This window comes from Ruditapes philippinarum, unplaced genomic scaffold, assembly GCF_026571515.1.
Source record: "Ruditapes philippinarum isolate M1 unplaced genomic scaffold, ASM2657151v2 ctg5907_1_1_1_1, whole genome shotgun sequence".
Lineage (NCBI taxonomy): Eukaryota > Metazoa > Mollusca > Bivalvia > Venerida > Veneridae > Ruditapes > Ruditapes philippinarum.
The window spans coordinates 1-17,101 of NW_026853611.1; the positions used below are offsets into that span (position 1 = coordinate 1).

The following is a 17,101-nucleotide window of genomic DNA, read 5'->3' on the forward strand; positions in this document are numbered from 1 at the left end:
AAAATGTGTTACAGGATCTTTAATCTATTTATTTGATTTTATTATAATTTATTTAATTTTTATGAATTTATTCATTATTTATAGTTTTTACTTACTTATTCATTTAGGTAATAAATAGAGGAAATTTTTCAATAAATACATGATTTTTTTCATCAAGTGGTATGAAAATAAATATTTCACAAGTCAGGCTGTAGCCACGAATGAAATATGATAATTTTTATACCACACGATGAAAATAAACCCTGTATTTATAGAAAAAAAATCTTGAATTTTTTGTTTGTTATATAAATTTTTCTCCTTTTTTTTGGAAATTTTAATTTGAAAGACTAATCCTTAAAGTTTGTGTTTTAGCTGAATTTTTTACAAAGTAGTCCGGCAAGACACCAGTGAAAATGTGGAAAAATAAATTTTTACAGTGAAAATTGGAAAAAACAAAATAACGCATTTAATTCATTAATATTTCTCACTATTTCATTTATAAGTATATAATAAATAGAAGATATTCAAGCTTTTTCTATAAATATAGGATTCATTTTCATTGAGTGGTATGAAAATAAATGATTCGTTAGTGGCATTTACTAGTAGCCACAAGTGAAATATGATATTTTTCATACCACAAGATGAAAATGAATCCTGTATTTATAGAAAAAAACTTGAATTTTCTGATTATTTACATTTTTCTATTTTTTTTTTATTTTTTTTTTATTTTTGGACACATTAATGAAAGACTTTCACTTAAATTTTTAATATTGACTGAATTTAGAAGAAAGTCGTCTGGCAAGACACCAGTGAAAATATGGAAAATATGTTTCACTGCAATGAAAAATAAATTTTTACAGTGAAGATATGGAAAAACTGAAAATACGCATATTATTTCATCAATATTTCTCAATATTTCTTCATAAGTATACAATAAATAAATTCATTTATTGACTCGTTTTTTTTCCTTTTTAATACTTATTTTTATTTGATATCATTTACTTACTTATTTACTGAATAATTTCATTTATTTTTATAACATGATTTTTTTTTCATATAGAGTATAAAATTGAAGATTTGATGCATTTAGGAAACAATAACATTTGTTTATGTTAAAGGTGAACTGTCATGAGTTTAAAGTTCATTAGTTGAGAGGTTGATGCTCTTCTTCTTCATAGCATTAACTGTCACAATAACTTGTCTGAACTTACTTACTCATTAATTACACAGTTTTATGGTTTTATAATGTAAATCACATAATTAACAGAAAACATTTTGACCTGAAGATTGTTAAACTTAAATTAATTAACTTTGCATCACTAAATTTTATTTAATGAATTGTCACTAATATAACACAAGATATTTCTATCAGTTGAAGTATATTCACGGTTCAAGATTTGTGTGTATTTAGGGAGAAAATTTATAGGTTTATAATAATAAATGTTATTATTTGTATGAAAAGTAATCTTTTGCTTACTATTAGCCAAATAGGCTACAGAATTAGACCAATAGATCTTTCATTATTGATTTTATTTTATTTCCATTTAAAATATTTAGCCCAGTGGTGGTTTAATATTGCATGCAGTATTGAGGTAATTTCAAATGCCTGATGCATTGACATACCATAAAGAGAACTTAAAACTGTCATATTAATTAAACTGTCATATTATTACAATCAATGTAAAGCTCATATACCAAAACAAATGCATTAAAATAAACTGAATAACAAAATAAACTCATCTTACAAGAAACATAAATGAGCCGCGTCATGACAAAACCAACATAATGGGTTTGCAACCAGCATGGATCCAGACCAGCCTGCGCATCTGCGCAGTCTGATCAGGATCCATGCTGTTCGCTTACAAACCCTATAGCTAGTAGAGAAACTGATAGTGAACAGCATGGATCCTGATCAGACTGCTCAGATGTGCAAGCTGGTCTGGATCCATGCTGGTCACAAACCCATTATGTTGGTTTTGTCGTGACGCGGCTCAAATTAATATAGTAATTGAATCATTCAAGTTGAAACTGACAGTTCTCGTGAGTAATGTACATGGTTAAGTTCATGTTTATATTCAAATTTACAATACATACATGTATATGTCATGTGCCATTCTCCATCCATTTACCATTTTAATTAATGCCTGTAAAGATCATATATAAGAGACTGGTAGTTTCATAAAGAAATTTTCTAATGTAGTGGTTCAAAATTTAAAAACACTTTGTTAGTACAATGTACATGACAAGTAGTAGTAAATGTCTTAAGGTTTAATACAGTTTAAGGAGAGCTGTGGCCTAGTGGTTAAGGTAGCTGCCCCTTTACCATGGAATCATAGGTTCAAGCAGTATATATACTTTGGTCACAACCATTTTCACAGGAAGCAGTTTCGAGAGAGATTCCACTTAGATTTAAGCTAAACTAAATATGTTAAAAATAATGAAAAAAAAACAAATGATGATGAACTGACTTTAAAATACAGCATAACAGACAAAAAAGAAAAAATATATATATAATATTATATTATCTGCTGTATCATATCTTATATTTCATATACAGCATGAAGAGAGGTCGTATTGTCAGTATAAGTCATGAAATACCAGAGGATAGTCCATTCAAGACATACAGGGATCTGAAAAGACACTGGAAGAATACTGTAATTATTCAATACAGTTATAATATTGCTATAGAAATTTCATTAAGAAAGCAGCTTTTTAATTTCTTTTCAGTATGTTTTTAACATTGGTTATAGTTTTGTTTTTACATTTTATATATTGTTTTAACTTTATATGATATACATTTGTGTCCCGTCTATGCCAGTAACCCATTTTATTTATTTTTTTAAATAACATGAATAATGAAGGAGACATCATATTGAAAAAAGTCTTGGAGAAACATATTTTTTTAAATGCAATGTGTAAAGCAGCATTGTAAATTAGAAACACTCTGAAGTCTGGTGAGACATTTCAGTATTTTTAATAGCAGAGAATTCATCTCATGACACCTATTTTTGTAGTCTATTTAACCTCCTATCTGAGGTTTACTGTTTCTGCTCTTTATTTTCAATATTCAGAAAAATAAAAACAAGTATGAGGCAATAGCCAAGATATACATTAACAAAATCAATGTCAGGGACTTAATAAATAAAAAAATGCCTTTTATATATTGAGATAATGTGAAAATTCAAAGATTTTCCTAATTCTAGGCTTAAAGATGGCACTTCTAAATAAACAAAACAATCTTATAAGTATTTAAAATTAAAGGGAGACTATTCATCTGATCTTGAAATACATCTTTGAACCAAAACATGGTTGTGTCTAATGAGTTGTTTACCATTTAAGACAGTATAAATTGTATTATTATATTTAGTTCAAATGAATCAAGATAACTGCATAGGATAAAGGTTAACTTTAAATGTGACCAAGTTTTCAATTTGTCTCCTGCTGCTTTTTTGTTCTTCTATAAATCAGATTATGGCAAGCACATTGAAAACTCGCTCCTTTTGATCTAATTGAATTTTAATGTTGCAATGATAAAATTATTCATAATATAAATACACTGTAGACAAACTATTCTACATACTATTAGCATGTGTCATAATCTACCAGTAAATCCATATGGTGTCCAACATTTGTAAATAGGTAATAAAAAGTTGGAAATCTTTTTGAATTATTTTAAAATGGAAACATTGCCACATAATGATATAAAACACATGATTTAAAATATCTAGCCTTTGCAAAATTTTACTTTTCTACATATTAAATATTTCCATCTAAATTGATCATTTTAGATAATTAAAGAGTCTCTTTTCACTTTGTTTATTTCTAGTATGGGTACAGACTTCCAGAGAGTGAAGATGATATTAACTTTTACCAAATCAGATTTGGTCCTCAAGGTGGAAAACTGTTTACATATCCTTTCTGTTTCAATATGTGTAAAAGTAAAACTTAGTACATACTTAAATAGAGTCTAGCTTTTATTTGTTTGTAAGTTAATTATATCATTTCATGCTAGTTTGACCATATATAATTGTTTCCTAACAGATGTGAAGCAGCAAGAGTTGAGTAAACTGGATGAGGTTTTACAGTCCAAATCTGGTTGGTTAATTACATTGGGACTTTCAAGTTAATCTTAAACAAAATTGCATGTAGTTATTTTTACTTTAAACATATGACTTTGTATATACATTCTTTCTTACCCATTCTCAATGAGTTTTATCACACGAAAAGTTGAACAAAAGACATTTGTGAATACATTTCCTTAACTTTGAGAACATACCCTGAAGTTTGTCTAAGAGGAAGAGAGTTGCAGAAAGTGGCAAGAGTAGACCCAAAGCCAATCCTGAGATCATTTATGTTAGAAATACAGAGTAAATTTCCAACTGTGTGTGGTTGCCCAATCAAACTTCAGTCAAAAGCCAAGTTTACTGTGACGGATCTTCTTCCCAGTGGCCAGGTTTCATAGTACTTTCCAAATTAAAAAAAATATAGATTAATAATTAAAGATGTAGAAATTTATTTATATGTGTTGAAAATTAAAAAGCTTGTAAGTTTGCAAGCTTAAACATATCAAGTTCATTTTACTAAATTAATTCAAATCAAAAAAAGAAATTGAGGTACGTTATCCGTCTTATTAGAGACTGGCATTCAAAGTAGATTAACAAAGGTTGAAATGATATTCTTTGTGTTAAGCAAAGATTCCCCAGAAATGGAAATGCTTTCATTTTCATTTTTCAAAATATTTTATTTTTGGTGAACTACTATGTACAGTTTACGAAAAGTTAACTCATTGGACAGTTCACATGGACCAGCTTTTGCTTCTGTTGCTTTTTAGCTCGACTATTCGATAAGAATAAGTAGAGCTATTGTTGTCACCCGAGCGTCGGCGTCGGCGTTGGTGTCCGCGTCGGCGTAACCACTTATGTTAAAGTTTTTGTAATAGTTCAAATATTTTCAAAGTCCATTGACATATGGCTTTGAAACTTGGCACACTTGTTCACCATCATGACCCCAACCTGTAGACAGGAGGAGGTAACTGTATCAAGCATTTTGACAGAATTATGCCCCTTTTTCGACTTAGAATTTACGTTAAAGTTTTTGTAATAGTTCAAATATTTTCAAAGTCCATTGACATATGGCTTTGAAACTTTGCACACTTGTTCACCATCATGACCCCGACCTGTAAACAGGAGGAGGTAACTGTATCAAGCATTTTGACAGAATTATGCCCCTTTTTCGACTTAGAATTTACGTTAAAGTTTTTGTAATAGTTCAAATATTTTCAAAGTCCATTGACATATGGCTTTGAAACTTTGCACACTTGTTCACCATCATGACCCTAACCTGTAGACAGGAGGAGGTAACTGTATCAAGAATTTTGACAGAATTATGCCCCTTTTTCGACTTAGAATTTACGTTAAAGTTTTTGTAATAGTTCAAATATTTTCAAAGTCCATTGACATATGGCTTTGAACCTTTGCATACTTGTTCACCATCATGACCCCAACCTGTAGACAGGAGGAGGTAACTGTATCAAGAATTTTGACAGAATTATGCCCCTTTTTCGACTTAGAATTTACGTTATAGTTTTTGTAATAGTTCAAATATTTTCAAAGTCCATTGACATATGGCTTTGAAACTTTGCACACTTGTTCACCATCATGACCCCGACCTGTAAACAGGAGGAGGTAACTGTATCAAGCATTTTGACAGAATTATGCCCCTTTTTCGACTTAGAATTTACGTTAAAGTTTTTGTAATAGTTCAAATATTTTCAAAGTCCATTGACATATGGCTTTGAAACTTTGCACACTTGTTCACCATCATTACCCCAACCTGTAAACAGGAGGAGGTAATTGTATCAAGCAATTTTTTTTTACTATCAAGCACTAAGAATAGTCGAGCGTTGCTGTCCTACCGACAGCTCTTGTTGGCTATTAGTGAAAAGATATAGAATTAGTTTTTTGTATGGATGTCAAAATACCACCATGCTTACATTTTGCTACTTTTATGACAGATAATTTTAGATGCACAATTTTCTTCAGGTCATAGGCTTCTATAATGTTCTTAAACCGTTATTTAAACATTATAAAACAAGATTACCCTGTAACAAATTCTAAAGATTGAAAAAAAATCGTTTCTGAGGCTAAGATAATATAAAGTCAGAGACAATGTTAAATATCGTGTACATTACGTGTTATATGACTTTAAACCGTTCTTATTTTGAACATGTGATAAATAGAAAAATACATTCGTGTAGATTCAATTCTTTTATTGAACTCGTCGAATAAAACAATATTAGGCTTGTCAGAGTCTCGCATATTATGATATTATTCAACTTGTTCAATAATTTTAGTATTAAATGGTAAAATTTACACTCATTCATTATCCTCTATGTAATACCCCATGTTCCCAGTAAATATTGATTTAATATTTAATTCTATTCTAGAATACAATAAAAGATCATCCAAACTTAACAAATAAGATGAGTTCTTCTCGACCTACTGTGTATAGAACAAAAGATGAGATGGTGAAAATGATGGCATCGTCAAACAACACATCTATTCCCAACCCTACGAACTGTTCACAGAGCTTAAATGGACGGAAAGAAACAGTTTCAGTCATATCCACCAAGAATATATCTCAGGAATTTTCTGACCGTTCAAAGACATTGGATAAAAGTGTTACTCCTAACAATCAGGAACGTATCAGTAATCAGTCTTTTAGATGCATTGCAAATAGTAAAGAAGAAGCACAATTCAGTCGAAATATTTTATCTGAAAATATCAGACCAATTACAAAAGAACATCCTGATTCAGATAAGAGCAGTATTAATAGTAACAATGAGATGTCAGCAATTTCTGTGGCTTTGCAATCAGGTAGTCAAAATAAGGAAAGATTTATCAGAACCCCAGAAAATGCTTCAAAAGTTGGAATAAACAGCTCTGTGCATTTATCAGCATACACTCCAACAACAAGTTCTAGTCTAATGAATAAGCAAGAAACGGGTTCACACAAATTGATTCCACAATTCAAACCCAAAAAACTTTTGCCATTAATTGAATCTGCTAAACCAGTGGTTGCACAGAAAATTGTACCAGTGTTTCATCCGCAGAAGAAATCATCAACAGGCTGTATTTCTCAACAGAAATCTAAATCTACTGTTAACAAAGCATTTATTTCACACACTCCAAGTAGACCTTCTGTTCAAGGCCATCTAACGTCTGTTGAAAGGCAAGGACTTCCTTTAAATACACCCGTTTCAACACCAATGTCCTCTTCCGTAAATAATGCTTCAGCACTCACTCCACTCAACAGACCAACATTCAGTAAGACAGTTCCACTCTTTAAGAAATCTGTTACTGCAAGTACGGGTTGTGTACCTTCAAATTCGGGAAAGGCTACAACTGGAAAGGATGGGAAATTGCAAAAAGAAAAAAAGGCTACCAAGAGACCAAAAGCAACGAAGGTATATCTTTTTTGTATTAATGTAAATGAATAGCAATATTTTGAAAACATCTAACTGTTTTAAAGCACTTTTACTCACATACATTTAAACCATTTTCTTTAGAATTATGCATATGTTGGTTATTATACATTTATGACTATAACCATTCTATACTTCACCTTGTTTTGTTATTGCAATTGACCGAAATGATTTTATTATTACCTGTAATGAAATGTTGTTTAATTATAAATGCATATATTCAGTTTTACAGCAATTCAACGTGACTCTTTTCTCCTTTTAAGTCTAGTTCTGATTATATTCATAAAACGAAGAAATTTATCAGCAAATCTTTATAAAGTTAGTGCCCTTTGTGATTAATTGTAAATTGTTTATATGAAATGTTTACACAAGCGTTGGATATTTTATTTACTTAACAACGTACCGTTAGCGGAAAAAATAACGTCATTGAACTAGTTTTTTTATTCAAGTACGCGCGTAAATATTTTTTATGTTTTTGGAAATGTTTATAGGTCGTAAACCTTCATGTTTACCGTTTAAAACAGCGTATATTATAAGGCCAAAGGGGAGTGTTGTTGTGTTTTTCTTTTATTTTTATAGATTTTTTTATTTTCATTTCCAGAAAGACGGTCAAAATGAATCCCGGAAGGCCAAGAAACTAAAGAAAGCTGAGGCATGATGTTAAGGACTTAATACAATAAACAACATAGATTGTGTGTACTTACGAGATTATTTGTTTATTAAAGTAGACTTCATTTGTAGGTTTTTAAGTGCGGTGATATTTCGTATCACATTAATTGTGTAATTTCTAACCCTTGTTATAGTTGACTCGTTCGTTTATCATTCTTCTTACAAGACAGGTGTTGCGAAAAATGTATTGTTTGTACATCTACGACAGAAAAACAAAGTAAAAAACAAAATGAAAATAATGTATCATCTGACACCTTCCATAAGTGACATTTGATCATAGATTGGTGAATGTATACAAGGCTGTAAAATGCTAGACTATAAATTTGCCTGAATTTAAACACCTTTAAACATGTATCTCTTATATCGAATAAACATATTTCAATAAATCAAATTAAAATGTTATACCTTTTTACGTTGTATGTGTTGGTTTTCTGTTTTAAGTCTACACTACTACTTTAGAGGTTAGAGTTTCTAGAAATCTAATTTTAAATATTTACTTAAATATGCACATTAAAAAAAAATATTGCTATTCCTCATACAAAGTTGCGATGATTAATTCTTCCATGTGAGGATCTAACCAGCAGTCCTTTGGTCTTTTGGAAGGTCGGAATATCTGTTCGGGTATACGCTTGTTAGACTTCCGCCACCGGTAAAGCTAGCACGTTACCGTAAGATCTTGAGTGTCAATGCGACCTTAAATCCACCAAAAGAAACAATTAAATCGTAATCCGGTATAATTATTCATTAGGGATTAAACGATGATCGAGTATAATCGATAATTGATCGTTTATAGGACCGATTAGCGATGATCGAATACAAAGTTCAATAATCGATCATCGGTTATTTATCTTCTTACTGTTACTTAAGTGACTCACTGTATTATAACAACACTTTAAATTAAAGCCAGCTTTGATTTACCCAATAATTTTCATTCAAATGAATATGAAAGCATACTAGTGACCATTAGGTTAATAGTTGACAGTGAGGCATTCTAGTATACAGACATACTATGCTCAAATTCGAAATTAGAAAATTGCTACACAGTCTTTTTGTAAATATGAAATAAACATGTTTTGACTTCAAACAAAGAAGATATGTATAAAATTATTCTACACACTACTGTAAACTAAAAATGGCAACAATATACATATATAGTGTCATTAAAAAGCCTGGCATTTTTATTAATGACCAACTTCTCTTGTTCCCAAACATAGCTTATTCATTCCTGTATTGGAATTGAGACATAATAATTTCATAGATATAATGAATTTATTTGATAAAAATATTTTACTCAAGGATGAACATAAGCATGAGTATCTAGTTTATTTCAGTTGATTAATTTAAGTGGTAGTTACACAAAATATAGAATATTAATGGAATTCTTATAAATATTAAAGCAAGATATGTGCATTGTACATATTTACTTTGTTATCATAAATGTTTCGATTATATAATCGATGATTGATCGAAAAAGGTTGTTCGATTATTGTCGATGATCGATTATGATTTTTGTCCGATTAAGAAACCCTATTATTCATTGCAAAATTGATAATATGGTAATATTTTGATTTTTTGGATGTAAATTCAAACTGCTAGTCATATTATTCATCAAACGGGAAGAATACAATTAAAAGGTGGAAAAATACACCAACCAAACACTTCTAAAAGTGCAGATCGATAACGTCGTAACGTTTGTGTTTATATTTATATGTTTGAAAGAAAGCATTTCAGCAAGATAATAAGTAATTTAATCGTTGAGAGATATAGGGCACACAATTTAACATTTGCGATTGTTTTAAGTAATAACGATATGACGTATTAGATTATTATACCATAATATTTTAAGACATGATTAATACCATCAAGTTACTCTTCAAAATATCTTAAAAACTCTTCTTCTCGGACTGTTTTATCGAAAGAATGAAGTATTGCATGATTTTTAAAACAACTTCAAAAGTTTTAAATCTGCAGTACTATAATAAATAAAAAAAGTTCAACAAACCTTATTATAAAAAAAGTGCTAAACTTAAAAATAATTGTTTTCATCAACAACAGAAATTTACTCGTATGGGAATGAGGGTTGTTTTAATTCATTTTTGTATAAGAAGAGAGTGAACACACTTCCCTTTTACATCATCTGCAAGAAAACGTTTGTATCTGTCATTGTACTCGCGTTGTTTTTCATTCATCATTTAAAACTTGATAATAATTCGCGGTTCAGATATTTACTCCAGTAATTTGCAGAATTAGATAAACAATGGGGAAAATACTGGATTATTATTATCGTAGTTAGATTCATCGTAAAAATGAATATAAAAGGATCACCTGTTACAGTGCGAATAAACGTTTACTTAGTGGTTGAAAGTGTATTATAGCCCATGAAATTGTCCCAATATTCAAATTCTTTAATGAATTTAGTCGAAGATTGAAAATTGCCAATGCTGTTGCTTGAGGGACCAGTGCAATGTTGCACCAATTCTTGTATCCTATAAATACACCATTTCTTCTTTCCTTCTTCTTACTAACTCCATATTATTATATCATCATCATTCTTAAAAAGAAAGTGCCAAATTTATTTAATACATTTGGCAATTAGGGTAAAAGAACATCACAGTTTGACTGTTTACTGCCTTATTTTTGGTGGCTTTCCATAATATATATAAAGTATATTAAACAAACATAAGTATATAAAACTTTAAACACAGCAGGGTTAAATGTTAACGTTTAGCAAATATTACATGAAATCAACCGAGAAGAAAGACGGTTTATTTTTTAGCTTGACTTTTGACAACAGCTAGACTGATATATGTTATTGTTAACCACTTCTACAAAAAATAATACAATTAACGGAAAATGATGACGTCATTACCCTAAACCTTGCTCAATTGAATTATGTGTAAAAATTCTGTTTTAAATAAAAAAAATGGCAACATTTTAGATATTTTGAATGTGGCCCTTTTAAAGCCCTGGTGTTAAATTGGTTCTGCGACGGGGCGTTATGGGTTAGATCCCTATACAATTGAATTACAATTGGAAAAAAAAATCTACTACACAAATACTTTGCCTAGAGCTAAGATATTTGGCATAAAACATTGTGAATTCATTTACTAAGATTGTTCAAAATATAGCAATGGGTTCAAAATTGGTCCCAGTCAGCAGAGGTGATGTCATGGGTTTTCCTAATCAGTATATAGGAAAACTTATAAAATCTTTGATTTAGAAAATGCAAGAGCTTAAACATTTAGCATGAAATATTGTCTAGTGGACAGCTACATAAGTTTCTTTTTTAAATCATGGCCTTGAGGTCGTATTTAACACTTTCATAAATTATCATACTATGACCTTTGTATTAAAACATTATATAGATACATCTGCACATTGTCTTGCACTTTACATGCTAAAGTATGACATCGACAACCAAATTGGCTAAACACTACTGCATTATCGCAAACACCATTTGAAAAGAAACCAAAATATAACCTACTTCAGTTAATACTTTTGAGTATTGTCTTATTTATTTTTTAATCTATTTATTTATTTGTGTTTTTGTCATATATGGATGAATTTAAAAATACCTAGGCATACATTTCAGGCCCATTTAGATAACTTGAAACACGTAAACGTCAGGTGGATAGCTAGAAATGTCAAGGTTACTTTTGGATTTCAAAATAATATATGCATTGGATGATTCTGTCTGGTCATATGTCTGTTATTCAATCGTGAATGCTTTCATAATAAATGGGCATTCTGAGAATACTGGAACATGCTTGCAAATATTTATTTACTTTTTTTACATTATTTTTATGGTTCATCATGCGTTTCTAAGATGAAAGTCATCGGTTATCTAATGAGCTTAGCTCCTGGGGCAACTTTTATCTGTTTCCACCAAAAAGTGTTTGTTTAATTTAAAAGGACGGATCAAGGTAAACAAAATCTGAACACAATACTGCTAGGAATTGCAGTGAGTCAACTTATTTTGTAAATAGCATTATGTAAATATTAACAAGTACAGGCTGTCAAGTATAACGTTTTCCCCTATACTTTCAAATTTATGCTTATATATATATTGCTGAACCCTTCATATGTTTTCATGTTTTTCATTATTCCTGTTAGTCTACGTAAAATTACAACGCATGTTCTTCCAAGTAATAACTAAACGGGCCCGCGTGTATTTTTCCTTAAATACTGCATGCGTACGCAATTCCCTACATAAATCTTATCAAAGTTCATAAAATTTTATGACTACATTTACTGTCATCTATCAAAGACAAAAGAATACGCAAAGCTAGTAAAGTTTACTTGTAACGACGAAAGTGTACAGCATAGTAGTATATTGTTTATATTTTAAACGCATGAGTGCACTGTGTATGACGTAAACGTTAACAAAAGAGAAATTAAAAAGATAAACATTTCTATGAAAGCGTCCAACCACAATGGTTCCGATCAAACTTATGTTAACAGGATTTAAAAGACCTATAAAAGAGGACTCGTCGATTTACAATATCATATCAAGATTACACTTAGCAACAAGTATTTCATTGCAAAAAAGAGAACATGCTTAGAAGAAACATGGCAACAAATATGATATTAGCGATTGTTTTGACCGTATTTGTTTCAGCAACCAAAGGTAAGACATTTGTAACAGTAATTTATTAATCATAACTGAAAAACAACATCAAATAACTAAAAATAAACAACATGTATTTTCTTCACAACTTTATAAAAGGATTAGAAGTTATCATTTAAACAGAAAATTAACTTAATATGCACTATTGTATAATTGTTTTAATTTACAAAGATTGGACATTGTTTTTTGTCACGCATTGAATATACTTTTTTTGGAACTAACTGTTCGAATTAGCTCGTATGTAAGCATTTCTTTTCTTCTTTCTGTTGAAGAATCGAGAATACAAATTATCTCCGTAATAATCTACATAACAACTCATTGCGTATCTGTTGCAAATAAATTGATTTTGCTTTACGAGTTTTCTTCATTTTATTCATCATTCAGAATTTGATTTCAAAGTTTAGATACTAAAATTGCTGAGTCGGTAAAACGATTAGATGAAACTTACTTTTTCAATGTATTTACATGGAATGAAATTTTAAGTAAAATATAAATGATGTTATAAATGAATAAATATAAACGTTAATTTAAACGTGAATGTAAATTTAATTTAATTTTCATTTAATTCTTGCATTTAAATTTTAGCTGGCACTGGTTATATCGGTTGTTTCCAAGACAATTCGACAAGGATTTTAGAAGGTACAATGACTTCAGGCAGTATGACTGTCGAGAAATGTGTACAAAGATGTAGCATGGAAAGAAAGTTGTTCGCGGGTGTTGAGGTAAATATTTTTATCTGTTTTTGACAAGGTAACCTCTTTAATATACAGAATGATAAAAACTGAATCAAAAATATACCATTTACATTCATTTATTCAGTTCTTGGTTGCCGTTGCTCATTTATAAGAAAAATTTAAATGTCTATGATACATTTTGGAACAATATTTCTTGTAAAATAGTCATATTTTATCCCATTTAACTCTGGTTTCTATGTAAAATTCTAAAATGTGGAATTTCTTTCGTCACATACAGTTTTCCAAATTATTATCAGCATTGGTAACGCTTACTTGTAAGACAAGATACTCTTGGCACGTACAGTAACTTGTGCATTTTTAGATGAGAGTCAAAACAAAAATAAAGCCAGTTGAAACATTTCAATTTAATATCATCTAAAATTTCAGTACAGCAACCAATGTTTTTGTGGTTCACAATTAAGACCATATGCAAAACGTCCTGATTCAGAATGTAGTTTTAATTGTGGAGGAAATTCTGGCCAGAAATGCGGTGGATTTTGGAGAATTTCGCTATATAACACGCACAGTAAGTAATTATATTTCTTTTTATAAATTCTGAGAAACAACTCGTATGAAAAATAATGAATAAAATTTACACCTAAAACTTTTGTTATACAAAAAATAATAACGAGGCACAGAAAATAAAGACTAGCACTTTAACATAACCTTGTTATTGAATAAACATTGAACATTTTTCATGCGAGTTAAAGATATACGAGGTCGTGAAGACTTCTTCACATTTATATATTGTAAGACTGAAATTTAAAATTTTTCATTAACAGGATATATGGGCTGTTATGTAGACTCTAAATCCAGAATCCTTAGTGAAAAAAATACAAGCAACAACAAGATGACGACGGAACTTTGTCTTGCATTCTGCAAAGGTCATGGACTAAAATATGCACTAACTCAGGTTTGTTATCAATGCATTAACTATTATCGGTATCGTAAACACAAACTCCTTTTAAGTTTTGCAAATAGAGGAACACAAATTGCTATTGGTAATATATATGTTTTAACGTTTAAACGTTTATAGAATAATGTTCTAGAATTCTTTATTTTATGGAAATGTATAACCCTCTGTTTTGATATTTATTAAAAATAACTATGACTGACAGTGTAATGTGTTGCTTTATTGTAAATTATATGAATTAATTCATTAATTCCTTTTTATATATCATGAAAATTCCGGGTTATTTTTTCTATGTGCAGTACTTTTAGTAATGTTTCGCTTTTTTTCTTTTGCAGTATTCTTCGCAGTGTTTCTGTGGAAACAGTTTAGGGAATGTACAGAAAGCACCCGACAGCGAATGTAGCTATGATTGCCAAGGTGCTAAAAGTGAGAAATGTGGAGGGTTTTGGAGAGGGTCATTATACCTTGTTGTTTAAATGGTAAGTTTAATGTTGATATGCTTAGGTTTGAGAATAGGTTTCAAGTCTACTTGTCTTCTAAATTAGCTATAAGCAATTCAGTCGCTACTTTCTTATGCACAATGATAGTTCAATCATACAATATTTAAATATCGTATTTTAACAAATATATTTATCGGCTGTTATATAATTGCAAAGAAAGTTAAGATCAAACCCGTGCGTTCGATGGGAGTATGTTTGATGTTAGAAATTTAAAAGATTGCACAACACTTAAATTTTAATTCTGAAGCCTAAATAACCCTTGCAACACCATGTAATAAAGAATGTTTCTCTTTTCAGTGCACCCATACGAGAAGGAAATCTGCGGTTGGATATTATGCCTATTGACTTTCATTTCTATTACTTTTATGTACAACATATTTGTTTGTAAATAAATAAAATGTCTTACAAAAAGAAATTGAATTTCTTGTCCATTATTTCTTCTTTAATGTTATTTTTCAGTGGAGATATTTCATTACAGTGGCTCCAAATTTAATATAATATTTCTATATATACCAAAGGACATTGAATGATACATATACATGTACAAAAAGTGACCATAATTTAAACATATATTCCTATAATAGTTCCTCTTACCTTATTATATAGACAATTTGCACAGATAATGAAAATTAAAAATACATTTCTTGTAATAAAAGAAACCAATGTTTAAAATATATACATTATAGCATTACAGCGCGTAACAGCGATACATGTTTTAAACGCCATCTTTCTGTAACATAATTTATCGATTTTACTACCTCCTTTTGTATACCCTTTTTAACTTAATTATTCTATTAACGTTACATTAAGTGTTATGATATTCAAAACTGTTAAAAAAATATTCACCAATATCAGCTATATAATGTATTGATGTATTTTAGGCATTATCCGAGATTAATTGCTATTTTTTTTACCGTGGAATGAAGTGTGATAAGGCAGTCTAAGTTAAGATGATTACAATTCTAAAACTGTTGTTAACAACCATCATGAGGCACTTGAATTTTAGAAGAAAAAATTAATATATAACCCAGATGTTATGAATGTCTATACGTCATATTGCGCCGTATTACAATTATTGTTGATACAAATTCGTGACATTTGGTCAGCGAATATCTAAATACGATTCCCTTCTAGAAAAGAAGAAATATTACTTAATTTTTTACTCTTTAATGTCGTATTAAACTTGAAATTCATCAGTGTCCATTAAAGATCTTGTATGTTTGTATTTAAGGATGTAGCATCACATAAGTAAAATTTTATATATGTATATCATTATTTTTCTAAAACAATTTCCAAACATCCAAAAATATGTTAAATTTATACTGCAAATATTTATACGCGTTATAAGTAATCTTTAAAATACATGCATTCATTTTTTACTGAAAAATTTGGATATGACTTTATCGGAAATAATTTTTAATTACCTCCCTATATTGACATGAAATGTAAATTCGGTAATATCTTTACAAATAATGCATTTTTGTTGAACTTACAATATTGATAAATCTTCAGTTGAGTATCATATTTATTATATAAAACCATAAAAAATGAGTTACGTGATCTTTTAATTCAATAAATCAAAATGCCGCTCAGGAAATATAATTATAAAGCAGATGGCAATATACCATCCAAAAGTGCTAGATAAACTGATTCTCTCCACGATGTTGGGAATGTCCTGTGATGTCAATGCTCCTTTAGCTTTTATTGTACTTTTTGGATGATTGCAAAATATCAATTGTAAAGCTTCATTGTTGAAAACAGTTATAGCAAATTATTTTGAAGTGAAGGCTGTTTAAAAGATCATCGTATCTAAATAGTTGTTTAAATGAGGTCAGATTGAAGAAGAACCAACTCTGCTAAATAAACAAATAGTTATATAACCCACCTAATTCAATCAATTGTGACCTCATAAACTTTTAGCCACGTGTAATGGACAGTCTTAGAATATCACAGACTATGAAAAGTGAAAATCGTAACATTTCTTTGTTCATTGCATTTATAAAAATACACACATTTCAAAGATTTGTTGAAAGTAATTATATTGTTTAATCGTGCTTTGATGCGACAAGCCACATATGTCATATAAGTAGATTTTCAGAATATTTTTACAAGGCTACGTCAATAAAAATATTCCAACACCTACCACAGGTTTATCAAATAATTACCACTGACATATGGCTATATCAAAATCAATTA

General features: G+C 29.7%; 2 protein-coding genes across 2 annotated transcripts in view; both read left to right on the plus strand.

Annotated features, from left to right (window-relative positions):
• Positions 1–2,536: 2,536 nt before the first annotated feature.
• LOC132737352 (uncharacterized protein C18orf63-like) lies at positions 2,537–8,531 on the plus strand (the record flags this gene model as incomplete). The annotated part of the gene is given in 5 exon segments (XM_060724620.1): positions 2,537–2,633; positions 3,806–3,917; positions 4,218–4,432; positions 6,425–7,444; positions 8,064–8,531. Coding segments are annotated over 5 exon segments (1,501 nt in total), but the record flags the coding sequence as incomplete, so codon positions are not given.
• A 4,069-nt stretch (positions 8,532–12,600) lies between these two features.
• LOC132737344 (uncharacterized) overlaps positions 12,601–17,101 on the plus strand; it is a 29,831-nt gene continuing 25,330 nt past the window's right edge. Inside the window, exons 1-5 of the mRNA XM_060724612.1 lie at positions 12,601–12,758; positions 13,344–13,480; positions 13,880–14,018; positions 14,275–14,405; positions 14,741–14,879. Of these exons, the coding sequence (XP_060580595.1) occupies positions 12,686–12,758; positions 13,344–13,480; positions 13,880–14,018; positions 14,275–14,405; positions 14,741–14,879 (619 nt within the window). The 5' untranslated portion in view covers positions 12,601–12,685. The remainder of the gene's footprint in view (positions 12,759–13,343; positions 13,481–13,879; positions 14,019–14,274; positions 14,406–14,740; positions 14,880–17,101) is intronic.